Source organism: Gopherus flavomarginatus, chromosome 3 (assembly GCF_025201925.1).
Source record: "Gopherus flavomarginatus isolate rGopFla2 chromosome 3, rGopFla2.mat.asm, whole genome shotgun sequence".
Taxonomy (NCBI): domain Eukaryota; kingdom Metazoa; phylum Chordata; order Testudines; family Testudinidae; genus Gopherus; species Gopherus flavomarginatus.
In genome coordinates this window covers 27,035,801-27,055,724 of record NC_066619.1, presented here as the reverse complement: position 1 = coordinate 27,055,724, position 19,924 = coordinate 27,035,801, and the positions used below count along the sequence as shown (strand labels likewise).

Genomic DNA, 19,924 nt, shown 5'->3' with positions numbered 1-19,924 from the left:
AAAGTAGGAAACTGATGACCATTCACGAGGCAAGGGGGAGAGGCTCTCCAACCAACCACCACGGGCGGTAAGAAGGAACTGAGAGGGTGTAGGGCCGACAGTGCCTGATATATTGATGCACGAGCGTGGCACTCCAGAGGATGTCACAGCCGACCCTACGGATACTTCTAAGGCAAATCTCCAACAACTGTGCATGTGGGTGCGAACACTCCTAGAATGGAATCGACATGAGCAAGCACTCGAAGAATAAATTCCTGCTGTTGTTCCTAAGTGCACGACCTTGTACTTCATACTATTATATGGCATCCCGTTTTTATTACTCTAGTTGATCTAGTTCTTCCTGAATAATATTACATTCTTTGTCCAGAATGGCAATGCCTCTCAACTCTGTGTAATCAGCAAGTCTTATTAGCACACTCCCACTTTTTTTTTTTTTTTTTTTTTGGCCAAGATCACTAATAAAAACATTAAATAAGAATGGTCTCAAAACAGATCCTTGAGGAACTCTGAATGGTCTCTCTCCAGATGGATTGTTCTCCCTTCAGCACAACCCATTATCATCTTCCCTTTAGCCACTTCCTTACCCACCTTACAATTCATGCACTGATTCCCATCTTCTCCATTTTAACTAATAATTTCACATCTGGTACAGTATCAAACACTTTACTGAAGTCCAAATAGATTAAATCTAATGTATTTCTCTTATCTAAAAAAATTAGTTATTTCATCGAAGAAAGATAAGGTTAGTCTAGCAAGATTTTCCTTTGATAAACCCATGTTGCATTTTATCCCATTAACCTGCGTGTCTTTAATTGTCCTTTTCTTCAAAATCTGTTCTAAAGCCTTGCATAATACCTTGATTTACCACCACCCAATATAACACGAATTTGGATATAACGTGGTAAAGCAATGCTCGGGGGCGGAGGGGGGAACTCTGCACTCCGGTGGAACAAACCAAGTTCAATATAACACAATTTCACCTATAACACGGTAAGATTTTTTGGCACCCAAGGACAGCTTTATATCGAGGTAGAGGTGTATTAAGGTCAGAATTACAGGTCTGCAGTTACCTGGATCACTAGTTCCTCTTACTTAAATAGGTACTATGTTTCCTATTCTCCAGTCTGATGGATTTTTTAACACACCTTTTGCTTCTGGACTTGCAATTTCATGTGCCAGTTCTTTCAGTATTCCGGGATGGAGATTATCAGGTCCTCCCAATTTGAACACATTATGCTCTTTAAGCTTTGCTTCCACCCTGGATGTGGTCATTTCCATTTTTATATGCTTGTTCCCATTAGCCATCTTGTCTTTATTCCCATATTTTATATTATCATTCTTACTGAAGACTGAAGCAAAGTATTCATTTAGTTTTTGGGTCATACCTAGACCCATCTTTAATCTTTACCTCATCCATGCTGAATAATGGACACACTTCTTTTCTTACTTCTTTGGATGCACAGAATGGAATGGAATAAGCCCACGAAAGCTTATGCTGGAATAAATTTGTTAGTCTCAGGTGCCGCAAGCACTTCTGGTTTTTTTGCGGATACAGACTAACACAGCTGCTACTCTGAAACTTCTTTTCTTGTTCTCTTTTTATTTATATGGCTATGGAACCATTTACTATTTGTTTTAATTTCCTTTGCAAAGTCTAACTCAGTTTGACTTTTGGCAATTCTCACTTTATCCCTATACTTTGATTTCCGAGACACATATTTTTTTGCTGATCAATGCTTTCTTCCATTCCTTGTAGGCTCTTTGCTTAAACCTGATATCTTTTTTGAGGTGGTTATTCATCCAGTTAGGTCTGCCAAGTTTTTTCCCTTTACTTGGGATGCAAATTCCAGATAATTTTTCCATATTGACTCAAAGAAATTCCAAGTCTACTCCACATTTATGTCCATAAATTCTTCAATCCAGTTTGTCTTCACTAACTAGACTCCCTTAATTTCTCAAAAATCTGCCCTTTTGTCTATAATGTCCTCAGTACTTACCAAAACCAAGCCTAAAATAGCATCACCTCTTGTTGGTTCAATTATTATTTTAGTTATACATATAAACTTTTCATTTGACACATGTAAAGATTTTAAGAATTTGGGTTCAATTTGTTGCTGATATAAAGTGGGTAAAACCAAACGTGCATTCGATAGAGCGGTATGCGCTTATGCCAGCAGGTATTCTGGCCCTACATTTTTTACTGACCTACTGAAATTAACCTTTCAAATGGATTTTGTGTATCACATATGGGATACTTTCTTCAAACGAAGTAAAATTTATTTAGTGGCCTCCAGGCAGCACTGATGGCTACACATAGCTCTATTAGGGAATTTTATTGTATGTAATAGGATACTATTTGGTATAATTATAATTTTACTGCACCACAACAGAATGTAGTACCATTTATCATCACCAATCATGATTTATATTAAAAGTTTCCTACAAGATACTCTTGTTTCTTCCTAACTCTCAGATGAATAAACCCATCACGTCTTAAGGTATATAGCAAAAGAGCAGTACACATATTTATAAAACTGTCTGGTGATTCAATTACTTGTTTATTTTTATATATTATAAGAAGGCTCAACAATAAAAATTATTTCAAGACATGTTAAAAAACACCTAATCAAATCCTGCATGTGACTTTTAGTTCAAATTTGTAAGGCATACCACATCAGTGATGTTTAGTATTTTCCTTGTCATTGCTTCTTTGTCATTGTGGGGAGTTGGAGTAAACCAGAGTTTCTGGAATGTCTCGTTCACCAGTTTCTAGAGGAAAAAATATATTGTCAGAGATATGTAACTTTATCTTGGCATAAAGGTTTCCTCACATAAGAGTATAGACGTATTGATGGTGTGTCATTTTACACAGATTTTTTGGAGCTAAGTGAGGCCTTCTAGAAAGAGAAGTTTACCTGAGCAAGACCTGTATCTCTATCTTAGAAGTTAAGATTTCCAGACCAGGCATGAGTCACCTGGGGCTTCCAAGCTGTATCTGAGGTTACCATTACCTGGAAGGACACCTGGATAATTACTGACCAATGGAAATCCATGCTGCAAAAAATCCACACTACAGCAACATTTGTGGAAAATGCCATTTTCACACAGAGATTTTGTCAGACTGGGAAGAACTGTTACAAGTTTCAGCAGACCATTACTGCATCTCCCTGGTGATTCATTATCATCAGATATATATCACTAGATAAAGTGAAAGCTTCACTCAGCCAAACAGAACAGTTAACATCTGTACAGAAAAGAAGAGAATTGGATTCTTCAGCTGAAGTTTGATTGAAGATTCCTGTCTCTATATAGTGCTGGTAAAATTCTTACTATTCAGTGTTTATATTATAAGAGGAGTTGGTCACAACCTCTGTGTTTAAGTTGCTTAATACTGTCCTTTATAAAGGATTCTTGCACTCTTTCAATTGAAAACTCTCATACTTCCACTGTTTGCAGCAGGCCATTGACACATGGCAGGGGGCAAGCATTTCAGTCTAAAGAAATGCCTTTTCTTTGTCCTGTGAAATTCCATTCAGCTTTTGCTGAGATATAAACTATAAAAGTCATCCTCTCTCATCTGTGGCTTGCAAGCCTCAGGAAAATTTGGGCAGCATGCCAAAGTAACAACTGAACACGGAAACATTCTATGGCCAGGCTGCCACTGCACAAAAGCAGTAACAACATACACTGTACTGGGAATACCCAGGAGCTGCCAAAGCAGCTGTAATAAGGTGGGGGGAGAAGAGAGCTATGCTAGGTTCCTACCTTGGACCCAGCACATGTCCCCAATTGGCCCCTGCCTCTTTGGGTGCCCTGTTAGGTAGGAATCCCTCCAACTCTAAGTTGGGGGCCTGAGGAGGGAGAAAAGAGAAAGCAAAGCCAGGTTCCCCCAACTCCAGTTATGGCCCCAGCAGCCCATCAGGGGACCACATGTGGCAGGATCATCCCCAACTTTTGGGAGGTGGAGAAGGAGGAGAAAGCCAGGCCAGACTCTCCCACCATCCCAGAACATAGATCCAGCTGTTCATTTCCACTCTTTAATTACATAATCATATATGATTTTTTTCCCCCTATAAGGCCCCTACTTCATTCAGTGTACAGAAAGGACAGAATTAAGGTAACACAGGCACATATAAATCTAGCATTTCATAACTTTTCAGTGCTTGACTTGGCAACCAAAATAATGTGCTTTTAATGTAGTTTTTTCTTCATTTTTTAAATGCAATCATAGAAGTGTAGGACTGGAAAGGATGTCAATAGGTCATCTAGTCCAGTCTCCTGCACTTAAGGCAGGACTACATAATAACTAGACCATTCCTGACAGATGTTTGTCTAACCTGTTCTTAAAAACCTCCAGTGATGGAGATTCCACAACCTTCCTACAATTTGTTCTAGTGCATAACTACCCTGATAATTCGGAAGTTTTTCCTAATGTCCAATCTAAACCTTCCTTGCTGCAATTTAAGCCCATTTGCTTCATGTCCTATCCTCAGAGGTTAACAAGAACAATTTCTTACCCTCTTTCTTGTAACAAATTTGTATGTACTTGAAAACTGTTATGTCCCCCCTCAGTCGTCTCTTCTCCAGATTAAACAAACCCAATTTTTTCACTCTTTCCTCATAGACATAGATCATGTTTTTTTAGACTTTTTATCATTTTTGTCGTTCTCCTCTGAACTTTCTCCAATTTGTCCACATCTATCTTGAAATATGGTACCCAGAACTGGACACAATACTTCACCTGAGATCTTATTAACAGAGAGTTGGGTGGAAGAATTACTTCTCCTGTCTTGCCTACAGCACTCCTACTAATGCATTCCAGAATGACGTTTGTTTTGTTTTTTTTTTTTTTTTTGGGGGGGGGGGGCGCAACAATTACGCTCTTGACTTATATTTAGCTTGTGATCCACTATAGATCCCAGATCCTTTTTCACAGTACTCCTTCCTAGGGAGTCATTTCCCATTTTGTATTTGTGCAATTGACTGTTCCTTCTCAAGTGGAGTAATTTGCATTTGTCCTTACTGAATTTCATTCTGTTTACTTCAGATAATTTCTTCATATCATTTTGAATTTTAATCCTATCCTCCAAAGCACTTGCAGCCCCTCCCAAGTTGGGAGGGTTTATTTATGTCAATAATCAGACACAGAGTGGAGATAATCAATATTTGCAAGTGGAAAAGAAGAAATAAATCTAAATATTTTTATTTTATTTTTGAGCTCCCTTATTTTTTAAACAAAAAATGGAGTAAACAACAAAACAACATGTCTGACAGGAACCTATCAATAAGATTGTGAATTAAAAAAAAAAGACATTTATTTACAAAGTTAAAACCGAATAAAAATTATACACATACTAAAGAAACTCTGAAATCCTTTTAAGGAAAAATCTAAGACTTGTTATTTCTTTCTCAAAATAAAAGAAAACTAAAATAAACTGCAATTAAAAAAAGAAATGTTCTACCATACCTTAATGCCCTCTTCATCATTGACTCTGCGAATCATTTTCACGCACATCTCTGTAATTTTGGGAAATGTTGGCTGTTCTATGCAGATATCCCTAAGAATCTTTATAACTCTCTTTCTGACACTGATACCAGTATCCTGGTGGGAGAAAGCAAAAGTGATAATGAATTTAAGTATTGTGTGCATTAATATCAATTAAAAGTTATCAAGCTTAACTTGCAAAACATGTGAAAACAATAAGAAATTCTAAATGCACCTCTATAAAAGACAGCATTACTGTTTGGTAACACTATTTCATTCCAGGGATCCTGTAGCTCCTGGAAGTCAAGTCCTGTGAATACTGCATTATTACCCCTTTCTACATTCTCTCCCTCAAGAGCTCCGCATTCATTCTGGTATTAAGGATTGGTCTAAAATCTATTAGAGCCTGATAAAAGACGGTTACTCACCTTTGTAGCTGTTGTTCTTTGAGATGTGTTGCTCATATCCATTCCAGTTAGGTGTGCGTGCACCGCGGGCACGTTCGTCGGAAGATTTTTACCCTAGCAACACTCAGTGGGTCAGCTGGGCGTCCCCTGGAGTGGCGCCGCTATGGCGCCAGATATATACCCCTGCCGACCCAGCCACCCTTCAGTTCCTTCTTGCCGGCTACTCCGACAGAGGGGAAGGAGGGTGGGTTTGGAATGGATATGAGCAACACATCTCGAAGAACAACAGCTACAAAGGTGAGTAACCGTCTTTTCTTCTTCAAGTGCTTGCTCATATCCATTCCAGTTAGGTGATTCTCAAGCCTTACGTAGGCGGTGGGATAGGAGTGAAATGTGGCAGAATGAAAACTGCTGAGCCAGAGGCTACAGCATCTCTTGACTGTTGAACCAGAGCATAATGCGAAGCAAAGGTATGGACCGAGGACCATGGAGCTGCGCGACAGATCTCATGGGTAGGTACACGAGCCAGCAAGGCGGCAGATGAAGCCTGAGCCCTGGTAGAATGCATGGTGATGTGGTTTGGGAAAATATGAGCCAAATCATAACAAGTGCAGATGCACGCCATCACCCAAGATGAGATCCTCTGAGAGGAAACAGGTAGGCCTTTCCTTCGGTCTGCTACCGTGACAGAGAGTTGGGGCGTTTTACAAAATGGTTCTGTCCGTGCAATATAAATGCGAGCGCTCTACAGACATCCAGGGAGTGCAATTGTTGCGCCCATTGCGTTGAGCGTGGGTAACATGAAAGGCCGAAACCACCTTAGGGGGGAAAGCCGGGTGTGGTCGTAACTGCACCTTGTCTTTGTGAAACATAGTGTACGGTGGAACCATAGCGTACATAGTGTACGTAAGAGCCCTGAGCTCGGAGACTCGTCTGGCCGATGTAACGGCTACAAGGAAAGCTGTCTTCCAAGACAGGTATAGCAGCGAGCAGTTCGCTAATGGCTCGAATGGGGGAGACATAAGTCTGGTTAAAACTAGGTTGAGGTCCCAGGTTGGGGCTGGGCGGCGTACTTGAGGGTGTAAGCGCTCCAAGCCTTTGAGGGACCTTGAACCCATAGAGTGTGAGAACACGGAATGACCACCTTAGCCTGGGTGGAAGGTAGAGATGGCTGCCAAGTGTACCCTCAGCAATGACACCACTAGGTCCTGCTGTTGAAGGCCAGAGGTAGGCCAAATAGAGGGGATCGAGACCTCAGTAGGAGTAAGATCGAGCGTTTCGCACCTGTAGGAGAAACACTTCCACTCGGTCAGGTACGTTGACCAGGTGGAAGGCTTCCTGCCACCCCGGTTTAGTCACGCAGCAGCCACACTGTGAGGTGTAGAGACTGCAGGTCCGGGTGACGAAGCCTGCCGTGGCCCTGAGTTATGATGTCTCGGCGGAGTGGCAGTGTAATTGGGTTGGTTATTGACAGGTCGAGCAACGTGGTGTATCAGTGCTGCCTGGACCACGCTGGAGTGATCATGATGATGCACGCTCTGCCCCTGCGGAGTTTGAGTAGGACCTAATGAACCAGTGGGAACAGTTGGAAGGCATAAAGGAGTTGGCCCTTCCACGGCATCAGGAATGCGTCCGAGATTGATACCGAGGAGAGACCTTGGAAGGAGCAGAACATCTGGCATTTCCTGCTCTCGCAGTAAGCGAACAGGTCTATGTGGGGAAAAGTCTCCTCTCGTGAGAGAGGAAAGACCAGCTGAGTCGAAGCGCCAAGGCGTTACGAACGCCTGGGAGAAAGGACGCTACCAGATTCATCGAGTGGGCCATGCAAAAGTCCCAGAGATGGATGGCCTCCTGACAAAAGGGGGAGGACCATGTCCCTCCCTGGTTGTTTATGTAGCACATGGCCGTTGTGTTGGCTGTAAACACTGAGACACCACGGCCTCGCAGCTGCTGTTGGAACCCCTGGCACGCCAGGCGGACTGCTCTCATTTTTGGGCACTGATGTGGAATGCCAGCTCCCGAGAAGACCAAAGGCCTTAAGCTCGAAGGTGACCGAGGTGAGCACCCGAGCCGAGAGATGACGCGTCCGTCGTCAGGGGCAGTGAGGGCTGGGGCGGATGGAACGGCATCCCTGCCCACACCAGGGAGGGAGTTAGCCACCATTCTAGGGAGCCTAGTGTGCTTGAAGGAACGGTGATTATCATGACCATTGGGTCCCTGTCCGGGCGGTACGCCGAGGTGAGCCAGACTTGGAGGACAGAGGCGGAGCTTGGTGTGTTTGGTTACAAACTTGCAGGCAGCCATGGACCCAGGAGACCGAGACAAGTGCGAGCCAAGGTCGTTGGGAAAGTCTGCAGACCTCGGATGATTGTTGCCATCGCCTGAAACCGCGGCTGTGGTAAGCACGCTCCGGCTAGGTCGGAGACCAGGATAGCCCCTAGGAAGTCCAACCTCTGCGTGGGAACCAGAGTGGATTGCTCTATAGTAACCATCAGGCCTAGACGTGTGAATAGGTCCGTGACGATGCCCACATGCTGAGTGATGTGTGTCTCGGAGTCTCCTCGGATAAGCCAATCGTCCAGATATGGAAAAACACATATTCGACATCGGCGAAGGTAGGCGGCGACTACGGCCATATACTTGGACAATAGTCGTGGAACTGTAGAAAGGCCAAACAGCAGGACTGTAAACCAGAAGTACTGATGGTTGGCTAGAAAGCGGAGGTATCTCCTGTGCGGAGGGAAGATGGCGATGTGAAAGTACGCATCCTTCATATCGAGGGCGGCATACCAGTCTCCAGGATCCAAGGACGGGATAATGGTTCCCAGGGATACCATGCGGAATTTCAACCTTATCATAAACTGGTTGAGTCCTCGCAGGTCTAGGAAGGTCTGAGACCTCCGTTCGAGTGGGGGACTAGGGCATAACGGGAGTAAAACCCCTTGCCCCTTTCACCCATCGGCATCTGCACCTCTTGTAAGAGGAATTGCTCGTGAGAGCGGTCCCTGAAGGGAGACAGGGTTGGAACAAATTCTAGGTGGTACCCATGCTCCACCGTGCGCAGGACCCAGCGATCTGAAGTTAACTGGGGCCACGCCAGGAGAAAGTAGGAGTGGGTTCCCGGCCTGTGACTGGTACACCGCCCTCGGGCGCACCTTGGAAGGTTCATCTTTGGTCCCGGTGGTGATTGCGAGGGACCTTGACCTTGGCCTCTAGGGGTCCTGACGTTTGTCTGCGACCATCTCGGCCGCGCCGTCTGCCAAAGTCCTGTCTGGCTAGGCACAGAGTACGGCGGTGTGGCTGGGGACGGAAAGGCCTGCGTTTGGTCGCTGGCGTATGCACGCTGAGAAAGCGCATTAGGACCCTGTTGTCCTTCAGGCTTTGCAGCCGGGGCTGTCTTTGCCGCGAAGAGGCCTTTACCATCAAATGGTAAGTCCTGAATGGCATACCGCAGCTCCGGCCGGAGGTTTGAAACCTGAAGCCATGAGATGCGATTCATGGCAACACCCAAGGCCAGAGTCCTGGCTGCTGAGTCTGCTGCATCCAACGAGGCCTGTAGGGACGGTCTGGGCACCTTTTTCCCTTCCTCCAAGAGAGCAGCGAACTCTTGGCGGGAGTTTTGAGGGAGAAACTCCATAAACTAAACTACCGCCACCCAGGTGTTATAATTATAGGGGCTAAGCAAGGCTTGTTGCTTTGCCACCCAGAGCTGTAAGGCCTCTTCAGAGTACACCTGGCGGCCGAGTAGGTTCATTCGCCTAGCCTCCTTCAATTTCGGGGCTGGTTCCTGCTGGCCATGCTGTTCCCTCTCCTTAACGGACTGAACGACTAGTGAGCAGAGAGGAGGACGGACAGACAAGTAGTCGTACCCCTTAGAGGGCACCATACCGGGTTCTCTACCTCCGGGACCTCCTCCACCTGGAGGTCCATATTGTGTCGTACTCTCCTTAGGAGGTCCTGATGGGCTCTCAGGTTGTTGGTGGGTACATCAGAATCGTGGTCCTGAGCATAAGATCTGCCCGCGTGGGATGACACGGATGCGTGTCTGGATGGCCATGGAGGTGCTAAAAAAGCATGGGCAGAGTCTCTGACTCTATCAGACCTTGCCCAACTCGGCACCGGGGACCGGTACCGGGAGGCGTACCGGTACCTGGAACGAGATCCAGACCTGCAACCAGAGCGGTGCCGGGAGGTCGACCGAGATCTCGAGACTCGAGGTCGGGAGAGGCTACGGGACTCACGGTACCTGTAGCGGTGCTGGGAGTTGGAACAGTGCCGATAGTAGCGGGTCGGCGAATGGGATACCGACTGGTGCGGCGAGTGCGACCGGTACCGAGGAGGAGAACAGCACCGGGACTGCAAGTGGTGTCGAGTGTGCCGACGGGACCTGGAGTGTCTGCGGGACCGTGATCATGAACGGTGCCGCTCTGCTGTGCCGACAGAGGATGGTCATATCAAGGGAGGCTTGCCAAGAGACTGCATTACCCGCACCGGCGGTGCCGGGGTCAGGCAGCATCGACTCTGTCATGGCAATGAAATCCCCCACCGTTGGGAATGTCTCCAGTGTGGAGGGAACAGTAGGCTCAACCACAGTGCATACTGGGGAGCTCATAGACTCATAGGTCAGAAGGGACCAATATGATCATCTAGTCTGACCTCCTGCACAAGGCAGGCCACAGAACCCCACCCATCCAATTTTATAACAACTCCTAACCCAGGACTGAGTTATTGAAATCCTCAAAATTGGTTTGAAGACCTCAAGCTGCAGAGAATCCACCAGCAAGCGACCCATGCCTCACGCCACAGGGGAAGGCGAAAAACCTCCAGGGCCCCTGCTAATCCGCCCTGGAGGAAAATTCCTTCCCGACCCCAAATATGGTGATCAGCTAAACCCTGGGCATGTGGGCAAGACTCACCAGCCAGCACCCAAGAAAGAGCTGTCAGGCACCGGATTCGACGGCCCTCGTGGGACCGGGATCGACGGTACCGACATCATCAGAGCCTCGGCAGGTGTCAGTGCCGGGCGATCAGACTTAGACGAGCTCTCTGGCTGCGGTGCAGTTGGCACGGAAGCAGCAGGAGCAGGGAGCTCAACCACAGCGCATGCCGGGGAGCCGTCAGGCACTGGATTCGACGGCCCTCGTGGGACCGGGATAGACGGTGCCGACGTCGTCGCCAGGCGATCCGACTTAGACAAGCTCTCTGGCTGCGGTGCAGTTGGCACGGAAGCAGCAGGAGCAGTAAGCTCAACCACGGCGCATGCCAGGGAGCCATCAGGCACTGGATCCGATGGCCCTCGTGGGACTGGGATCGACGGTGCCGACGTCGTCGGTGCCGCGGCAGGTGTTGGTGCCGGGCGATCCGACTTAGACGAGCTCTCTGGCTGCGGTGCAGGTGGCACGGAAGCAGCAGGAGCAGGGAGTTCAACCACGGCACATGCCAGGGAGCCATCAGGCACCAGCAGGAGTCGAAGGCTTTCTCGACCTCGGAGAGAGGGAGCGGTGCCGAGTCGACTTCGGTGCCGGCGACGGCCGGTGCCGAAAGGCCTTGGCAGTACCGGCGGGGTCCGGTGCCGAGGGGGCGCTTCTGCCCGCCGCTTGATCATCGCTCGGTGCCAAAGGCGGAGGGGTAAGTGAAAGTCCTGCTCCTTTTTGTTCTCGGCTTAAAAGCCTTGCAAACGGGGCACTTAGCTGTCAAGTGCGATTCCCCGAGGCACTTCAAACAGGAGTCATGCGGATCTCCTGTCGGCATCGGCTTGTGGCAGGCCGAGCACGGTTTAAAACCCGGTGAGCCGGGCATGGGCTCCGGCACTGGGTGCAGGGAAGGGGCTACTCCCCGAACCCCGCTAGCTATTACTAAACTAACTATGCTAGTAAAGAAAAAACGTATAACTATACAAATATATATATAAAAGGATTATAACTATATACACAAGAACTATGAGTAGCTAGGGAAGTGGAGGTCAGCTAAGCCGCGCTCCACTATTCCAACGACCGACACGGGTAGTAAGAAGGAACTGAAGGGTGGCTGGGTCGGCAGGGGTATATATCCGGTGCCATAGCTGCGCCACTCCAGGGGGCGCCCAGCCGACCCACCGAGTGTTGCTAGGGTAAAAATCTTCCGACGAACATGCACGCGGCGCGCGCACACCTAACTGGAATGGATATGAGCAAGCACTTGAAGAAGAACTCTGCATATTAACTGGACAGAGATTACACTTCCTTCCTTTCTAGGAGACTGGCTTGGGATGCAACAAACTGACAATTAAAATGGAGATGTTCTGCATGAGAGAGACAAAATGGGTGAGGTAATAACTTTTATTGGACCAACTTCTGTTGGTGAATGAGAAAAGCTTTTGAGCCACCCAGAGCTCTTTCTACAGGTCCAACCGTCACAGCTAAATGCAACATGGAACAGATTGTTTTAGTATAAGTAGTTAGCACATATTCTAAGAGACTATTCAAGATAGCATTGACCTGTTAACATCTCTGCAGTCATAGGACAGAATGGGAGGTTAGTAGGTTACAGATTGTTTTAATAAACCATAAACCCAGTCAGTCTGTTCAGTCCATGATTTTTAGTGTCTAGCAGAGTCATGAAGTTAAACTCCCAGGCTCATCTTCTGAAAGTGTTCTAGGGGTTTCCTTTGAGGTTGAGGACTGACAAGTCAGACAGAGAGTGATGGCTTTGTGAAAAGTGTTCACTCACAGGTGATGGATGTTTTTTGTATTTTATCATTTTCCTGTGAGAGTTCATTCAATAGCATAGTGATTGTCAGGTTTCGCTCACATAGTTGTTTATTGGGGCATTTAGTGCACTGGATGAGGTCTACCACATATTGTGATAGGCATGTATTTAGGAGTACAACTACTAGGCCACTGGGCTATTTCACTGCAAATTACATTTTTGATTATTGCCTAGATATATTATAACACAAATTTAATGCTTTAAATTACAGCAACAAATGATGTCAATAACTAAATCCTCATTTGACCAGTTTCATATTTTAAATTATCAGGTTTGTACTCTTCTGTCCCAAGTGCGCTACAGCAGGCTCTCTTTTTTGTTACCCCTCATATTCAACATGTACATGAGGCAATCTAATGGTGATAGTGAGATGATGAGGCCTTCTATATGTAGATCACTCCAAGTTCTAAATCTCTAGGTTATCAGATTCAAACTGCAACTCTCCCAATGTTTAGACGAGAAATCAGCTTGTGCTCTAGCTTGCTGAAACTCTCAGATAAGATAAAGATATTATTGATTGGAAATATATACAGAAATATAAGAGGGAGTTTTCCCATCCTTTGTTACTCAGGTTTGTAATTTGGAGGATCTTAGTGGATTCTTCCACCCTTCTTAATATCCAAAGGGCAGAAACAGCAAGAGTACTTTCCCTCCCTCCAAATCTGCACTATTCAGAAGGAGGCAACTATTTTTTGTCCAACTATGGACACTGCCAGTGTTACCCGTCTTTTTGTGACCTTGAGATTGACTTTCTGCAAAATGTTCTACCATAAATTGGATTATATCCGAAGATAATTCACAACTTCAGCTATCGCAGTGTAACATAATGGTGTTTTTTCAAAGGTAGCATATTGCACTTGAACTCCAGAGACTGCACTAGCTTCCAACAAATTCATCTTTAGGTGCATTTAACAAAAAAAATTTGCAATGGTTAGACTCCTGGTATGTTAAGACCACTGCCTATCATGCTGACCAACTCTGTCTCATTGTTTTCTTGTACTCCCCAATTAGTCTGTCTGTATCCATCTATTGTCTCTTTCCTTGTACTTAGACTGCATGCCTTTGAGAGTAAAGATTATTTTTTCTGTTCAGTATTTATACAGTGCTTGGTACAATGGGATCATGGTTCATAACTAGGACTCCTACGCACTATAGTGATACCAATAACAACCACTTTCAATATTTGGGTCTTGTATGCCTTAGAGATTCTCTCTTCTCCTGTTTTACCCCTATAGTTCAGACCAGTCCCCACAATGTTCCGAGAGCAGAGCTCTCTTACTATCAGACTATTGGCTCTGGAACTTAACCTTTTACACCACTCTTGGTTTAAGAGATAAAAAAGACAGATCTTAGATGCACTTCATAGCTTATCTATTTTCTCAAGCTTAATCTACAGAGATGGAAATATAGGAATAAGAAGTTCAGGCTTTTAGATTTAATATGTTACAAGTTATTTAAACAATGATAGGGTCACACTGAATATTTCTATATGTATTTACAAGTGTTTGATACATACATGCTCCTAAAGCCTTCCACATGCATGTTTTAATCAAAATAAATAACTTGACATGCAAAATACTAATTCTCTCTCATGGTTAATTTAACATGTTCATGTGATCTATCAAACACATATACAAAATATTCGGTTTTTGGCATCAGAAAATGTTTTTACAATGCCAAAAATTAGAATACAAAAATTTATAGGTTTAGCTTCTGACCCACCAGTTCCTCAACAAAAGCAATTGTTTCAATTCAGAAGGTTAGTCTGGTGGGCAGAATTTTTAGTTTTAATTCTCCAAAAATCTATACAAGTTCATTTACTCTAGGAAGTGGGATACTATTCAATATAATTAAGAATATAAACCCCGTTAAAAATGTGTTTACAAACATCAAAGTGATTTCAAAAGTGACTATACCAGTATTCGCTCAATGAGCATGTCATAATACTGCTCAGCAAGCTGAGGTCGACAGAGCACAAACCGACCAAGCAACTCCACAGCTGCTTCTCGTACACTAGTGGAGTTATCCATTAACCGTCCGTGAACACCTCGTTGCATATCCAACTAAAAAAAAAAAAGGAAAACATGAATGTAAACTATGGAAAAACAGAATTTCTTTTAAATGTGAACAGAAGAATGCATGTACATTACAGATAATTTCCCTTTTTTTACCCTGGCTAGAATGCTGGGGTCTACAGCAACAACCTCAGACAAACACTTCATGGCTTTTGTTCGAACTGCAATCGCATTTTCACCAAGCACACGCAGAATCTAATAAGAAAACAAAAGTGACATTTTAATCGCTTTTGGAAAGTAGCAAGCAGTGTTCAATGAAAGCAAAAATACAATGGAATAACATGCAAAAGTCAAACTAAAATGAGAACAATCAACTACCAAAAATCAAACAAACTTTTAGAAAGTGAGGGGATACATGTGAGTGATGACTTTCCTGCACTGATACTGGAGCCTGGATTCTCCCTCACTATGATAAGCCATAACCCAAATTTGATCCATAGGGTCCATCCGTTTATTTTAGCTCTGTTTTTCCTATCCATATGTCGCTTTATTATCCTCCAAACAGGATTTGTGCACCTCAACTTTGAGATAGCTCTGTTAAGTGGATCAAAGAAAGTAATGTGACCCAAAGCATTACCTGGAGCTCAAATGTATCACCATGTCAACATGTTAGTGCTCCTCTCCCAGTCAGAAAGAAGGAACACTAAGGTCACTTGGTCAAACCATGACCATCAGCATGACAGCACCATTCATTGCAGGCAAATGATTGAGCTGGTTTGAATGTCCAATTTAAAATTTATACAGTTATATGAACTATCTATGAAGACATGTTTTATGAGGTCATGGTCCCAATCAGGCATGCATTTTAGAAAAATCTGTGAAAAAGGTTTCAACATTTTTTAGTTATCTTTTTATTGTGCCCATCTAGTTGATGGATCTCTACATATGCACAAATCAAACAATATATGTACAGTATGGTACGTGTAATATACATGCAGGAAAAAAGAAAAATAAGCATGTGCTATCAATACATAACATGAAAACATGTGGTGTTATCATGACCTATTAAATACCTGTGCTCAACAATGAACAGACATTGCACACTACCCCATAAGTGTTTGGAACCAGGAAACCAACTGTATTTCACAGCATTAAGACTTCTGGCACAGTTTACCTGTGTCAAATAAATATCGAAGCTCTGGGCAAACGGCCTCATAGAGGCCAAGTAGCGAACAATCAAGCAAGCATCTTCATAGTCCACAGTATCAGAATTCATCCTGCAACAAAATTAAACACAATACTTGAGAGTTATTTATTAAAAAACAAAACAAAAAAGCTTATAAGTCAAATGAGCAGGTAACACACTAAACCCATAATTACTGAAACTTACTTCAATGTACTGAACTGAGAGGGTGCAGTTTTAATGATACTGCGAAGAAATTTTTTACGACCTTCTGCTCTATGCATGATTTGTCCTGTTGTCTCAACTTCTTTTGCATGGTGAGTTCCTTCCGATGAATCCTCATCCTTCTGAGATTTCATTGCTTTCTCTGTCTCCATAGTTGTGTCACGAAACCATTGAGCTATATAAAATTTCCGAGAAAACTGGAGAAATGCAACAAGATGGGCAGAAAAAACAAAGAGTGATTATTAATAGTTCCTTTTCAAGTTGTGAAGAAATTAAATTGGGTCCATACAAGTATTAGCCCTCAGTTCAGAGCTATTCAACATTTTTGTTTGAGACTTGAAAGGTAGACTGGAGAATGTGTTAGTCTAATACAAACAATACCACTGACAAGAACCAAAGGATTATAGTAGATAAATAGTATATGTGGATGTCTACAGTGTCAAGTATGGCATTTAGGAAAGAGAGTCAGTCTGAATGCATAAAATACAAAGTAAACAATGTGCTCTGAATAGAATTTAAGCACTGGCAGGCAAGGACCATTATAAACATTATGACTGAAATTCAATAGAATGGGTCTACTAAGATTTCAGCTACTTTAGAGAGATGCATGCTATGAATAGTTTTGGGATTAGAACGAGGGTGTAACCAAGGCACAAGTATGTCTGTCTCAGAGTCTTGGGGAACTTCCTTTAATGAAGTTATATTTATATAGACATAATACATCCAGAAAATTGAAATTTACCAGTAATGAGGCATCAGTCTCTGTGTTTTCATCCAAATAATCTAGCAATGCTTTTTGCAGCTGCTGGATTTCATCTTCTCCTCCTGAAACCTGTAATATGTAGCAAGATACATTCATCAGATATATCTTACCGTTGCAAATATGATCAAGAAATCATTATACACACATGCATATAAATTAATGTAATGTAAAAGCACACAATTAATTATGTTGACAATAATTCCAAACTATTTAGATAATTTTTATAAATAAATCATCAATAAAACTGCAACATACAAACCAGATTATACATGAGGGACATTGTCCGGCTATGCCGGAAGAAGGGCAGGAGACATTGGATGCAGTTTAATTAGGCCACAGCTATTCTTAAATGTCAGAATACCTGGCAGATAAAAGCGTACAGTGCAGGTAATTCCATAATCATTTACATATATCTGGGAGTGGGGACTATTGTCAGCCCTAACCCTTTACCTAGCCTAGTCCCCAGCCAATTCGATGCTGGGACCTCACCCCCCATCTCCAGGGCCGGTGCTACCATTTAGGCGGACTACGCGGTTGCCTAGGGTGGCAGGATTTGGGAGTACCAAAAAGTGGCGCCCTCCAATTTTTTTTTTTTTTAAGTGTTTGAGCGGCCGCTGCCCTGGGAGGGAGAGGGAGTCTGAGCTGCTACTGGCAGCCCAGAGATTCCCCTGGGTCAGCTCGCCGAGGCCAGCAGCCCAGGGATTCCCCTGGGTCAGCGCGCCGCCACCAGCAGCCCAGGGATTCCCCTGGGTCAGCACGCCACCACCAGCAGCCGGCAGCCCAGGGATTTCCCTGAGTCAGCGTGCCGCTGCCAGCAGCCGGCAGCCCAGGGGTTCCCTTGGGTCAGCGCGCCACCGCCAGCAACCCAGGGGTTCCCCAGGGTCAGGGCGCCGCCAGCAGCCCAGGGGTTCCACCATGCAGTCGCTGCTTCGCTTCTCCCACCTCCCAGGCTTGTGGCGCCAATCAGCTGTTTGGCACCGCAAGCCTGGGAGGAGAATTAGAGCAGGACAGCGTGCTTGGAAAGGACATGGAGCAGAGGTGAGCTAGGGTGGGGAGATACTGCAGGGCTCCCCGGGCCTGGGGATGGGGAGCTGCTGCAGGGCTGCGGGGGGCGCTAGGTGGAAGTTTCCCCTAGGGCGTGAAAATTCCTTGCACCGGCCCTGCCCATCTCCCTCAAACAAGAGTTATGGAGGACTATAAAGGAGGGAGAGTTGGCTCCCTGCCATACTAATCATAGGAGCACTGAACTCACTCCACTCCCTGTTTCCACTTCTTTAAAGAATATCTCCTTTAAATCCTTCACTAAACCATTTTATCTGATCACCATATCCTTTCCCTACAGAATACCTACACTGGACATCCACTCCATGCTTACATAATGAGTTGCAACATCAAAACCTAACCTTCGTTTCATGTTTGTCACCACAAAGCCTCAATACGCTGTGAGGCAGATGAGAAAACCCTATCTCACCTTGGTCAATCTGGAGGAGAGGGAAGAAATTCCTTCCCAGCCTCCTCCCCGAGGCCCTTGAAACAAATGAGTAGCACAATGCCCACAATGGATTATGACAAAACCTGGTATTTAACCTACTTCCATGGGTGAGAGGGTAGGGGCTGTTCCACCTGGTCCAGGTAAAAGAGGGCTTTTCCTGTACCAGTGTGGACCTAAATAGTCTCCCTTCTCTTCTGATCACTGGTCTGAAGATACTGCAGAAAGTCACTTCACACACCTTTTCCTACAAGCCAGACAATGGCCACTATCACTTAACAGAAACAACTGTATAGCAGAATGTGACAGAGGAAAATAAACTGTCTTCCAAAAATCTTACTGGTTTAATATTCAGTCTGTGATGTTTTTATGGCCCGTTATTGGAAAAAAATGCCTAAGGATGTAAATCACACAAAACAGTCTGACACAGACAAATCAAGAAACACTGTCTGTTGTGTTACAAATATTAGACACTGGTACGGCAGGTTGCTTAGGTCACCAGGGCAAAAAGGCAGGGAAAAAGAAGGGAGAAGTTGACAGAAACAGTCTCATTAATTTTGACAAAGCAAGTTTATCTGTTAGTAACTGTTGTCCAAGGATGTAACATCTACACAAACACCACTGATTTCATGTGCTCAAATATATCTAAAAAAATCAGAGCTTATTGGGGCTGCACAAGTGTCCCTTCAATGATCTGAAGTGAAGTTATAAAAGAAACTAAGAGAGGATACTCTGAAGAGTGGAGAGTTGGGTGGGAATGTGACTCTGCATAGGCATTTATAAGAAAAGAACTGTTACTGTAAGAAATCTTTTTTCACCTTTTATAACTATTTCTGTAGATCCACATTCTTTGAAGATTAGCAAGATTTCAATTTAATTAATATTAGTCAACAAGATTTAGATTGAAAGCTCTTTGTGGCAGGACTCTTGTCTTTCTATTTGTTCTGTGAAATGCCTAATAAAATTTGAGTGCTTAAAAGAATGAAAAAAACAAAGCACTAACTGCTCAAGAGGACAGTTGAAGAGATTGAAGAACTACTTGCCCAAAATGAGCATCAAATTGAAATGCTAAATCAAGAGAGCAGTGCTTTGTAAAAATAGAAATGAGCTCCAGGAGGCTAATGTACAAATGATTGGGATAAGAATGCCATTTGCAAAATGGAGATAAAATTCCATAAATCCTTTGTAAAGTGCTTTAAGATCTATGGATGAGAAGCATTACATAACAGCCAGAGTCTAGACCGCAATTTATCCGGCACATTGCTAATTTATAACAGCTTTAAATGTAAATCGAATCTATTTAGAATGTCAGAACAGAATCCATTCTCTACTAGATCTAATTCTAAAAGCTATAAATAACCTACCTCTATTACTTTCTAAAGAGTTCTGTCTTAAGTAATAATGCAACACTGTATGCAACATTGATATGTAGAGGAGTTTCCCTTGTAGCATGTGTGTTTTAGAGGAGAAATGGAATATCAATGGTCTGATTCAAGTCAGTCAAACTAGCTGTGGTAAAAATTTTGGATAAGGACATAAAAATAACTTTTTCTTGTGAAATATTAAAAATTAGGATTGCTGTCCTTGTCGATGTTATTGCAGCCAAAGAG

General features: G+C 44.1%; 1 protein-coding gene across 4 annotated transcripts in view; it reads right to left on the bottom strand.

Moving 5' to 3' along the window:
* The window catches only part of NIPBL (NIPBL cohesin loading factor), a 309,341-nt gene that overhangs the window by 39,880 nt on the left and 249,537 nt on the right, over window positions 1-19,924 (bottom strand). For all 4 annotated transcript variants that reach the window (XM_050943765.1, XM_050943763.1, XM_050943764.1 and 1 more), the window contains 7 exons: window positions 16,805-16,894; window positions 16,045-16,259; window positions 15,829-15,931; window positions 14,811-14,909; window positions 14,556-14,702; window positions 5,468-5,602; window positions 2,671-2,769 (listed from right to left, as the gene is read on the bottom strand). In XM_050943765.1, coding sequence (XP_050799722.1) covers window positions 2,671-2,769; window positions 5,468-5,602; window positions 14,556-14,702; window positions 14,811-14,909; window positions 15,829-15,931; window positions 16,045-16,259; window positions 16,805-16,894 — 888 coding nt within the window. The remainder of the gene's footprint in view (window positions 1-2,670; window positions 2,770-5,467; window positions 5,603-14,555; window positions 14,703-14,810; window positions 14,910-15,828; window positions 15,932-16,044; window positions 16,260-16,804; window positions 16,895-19,924) is intronic.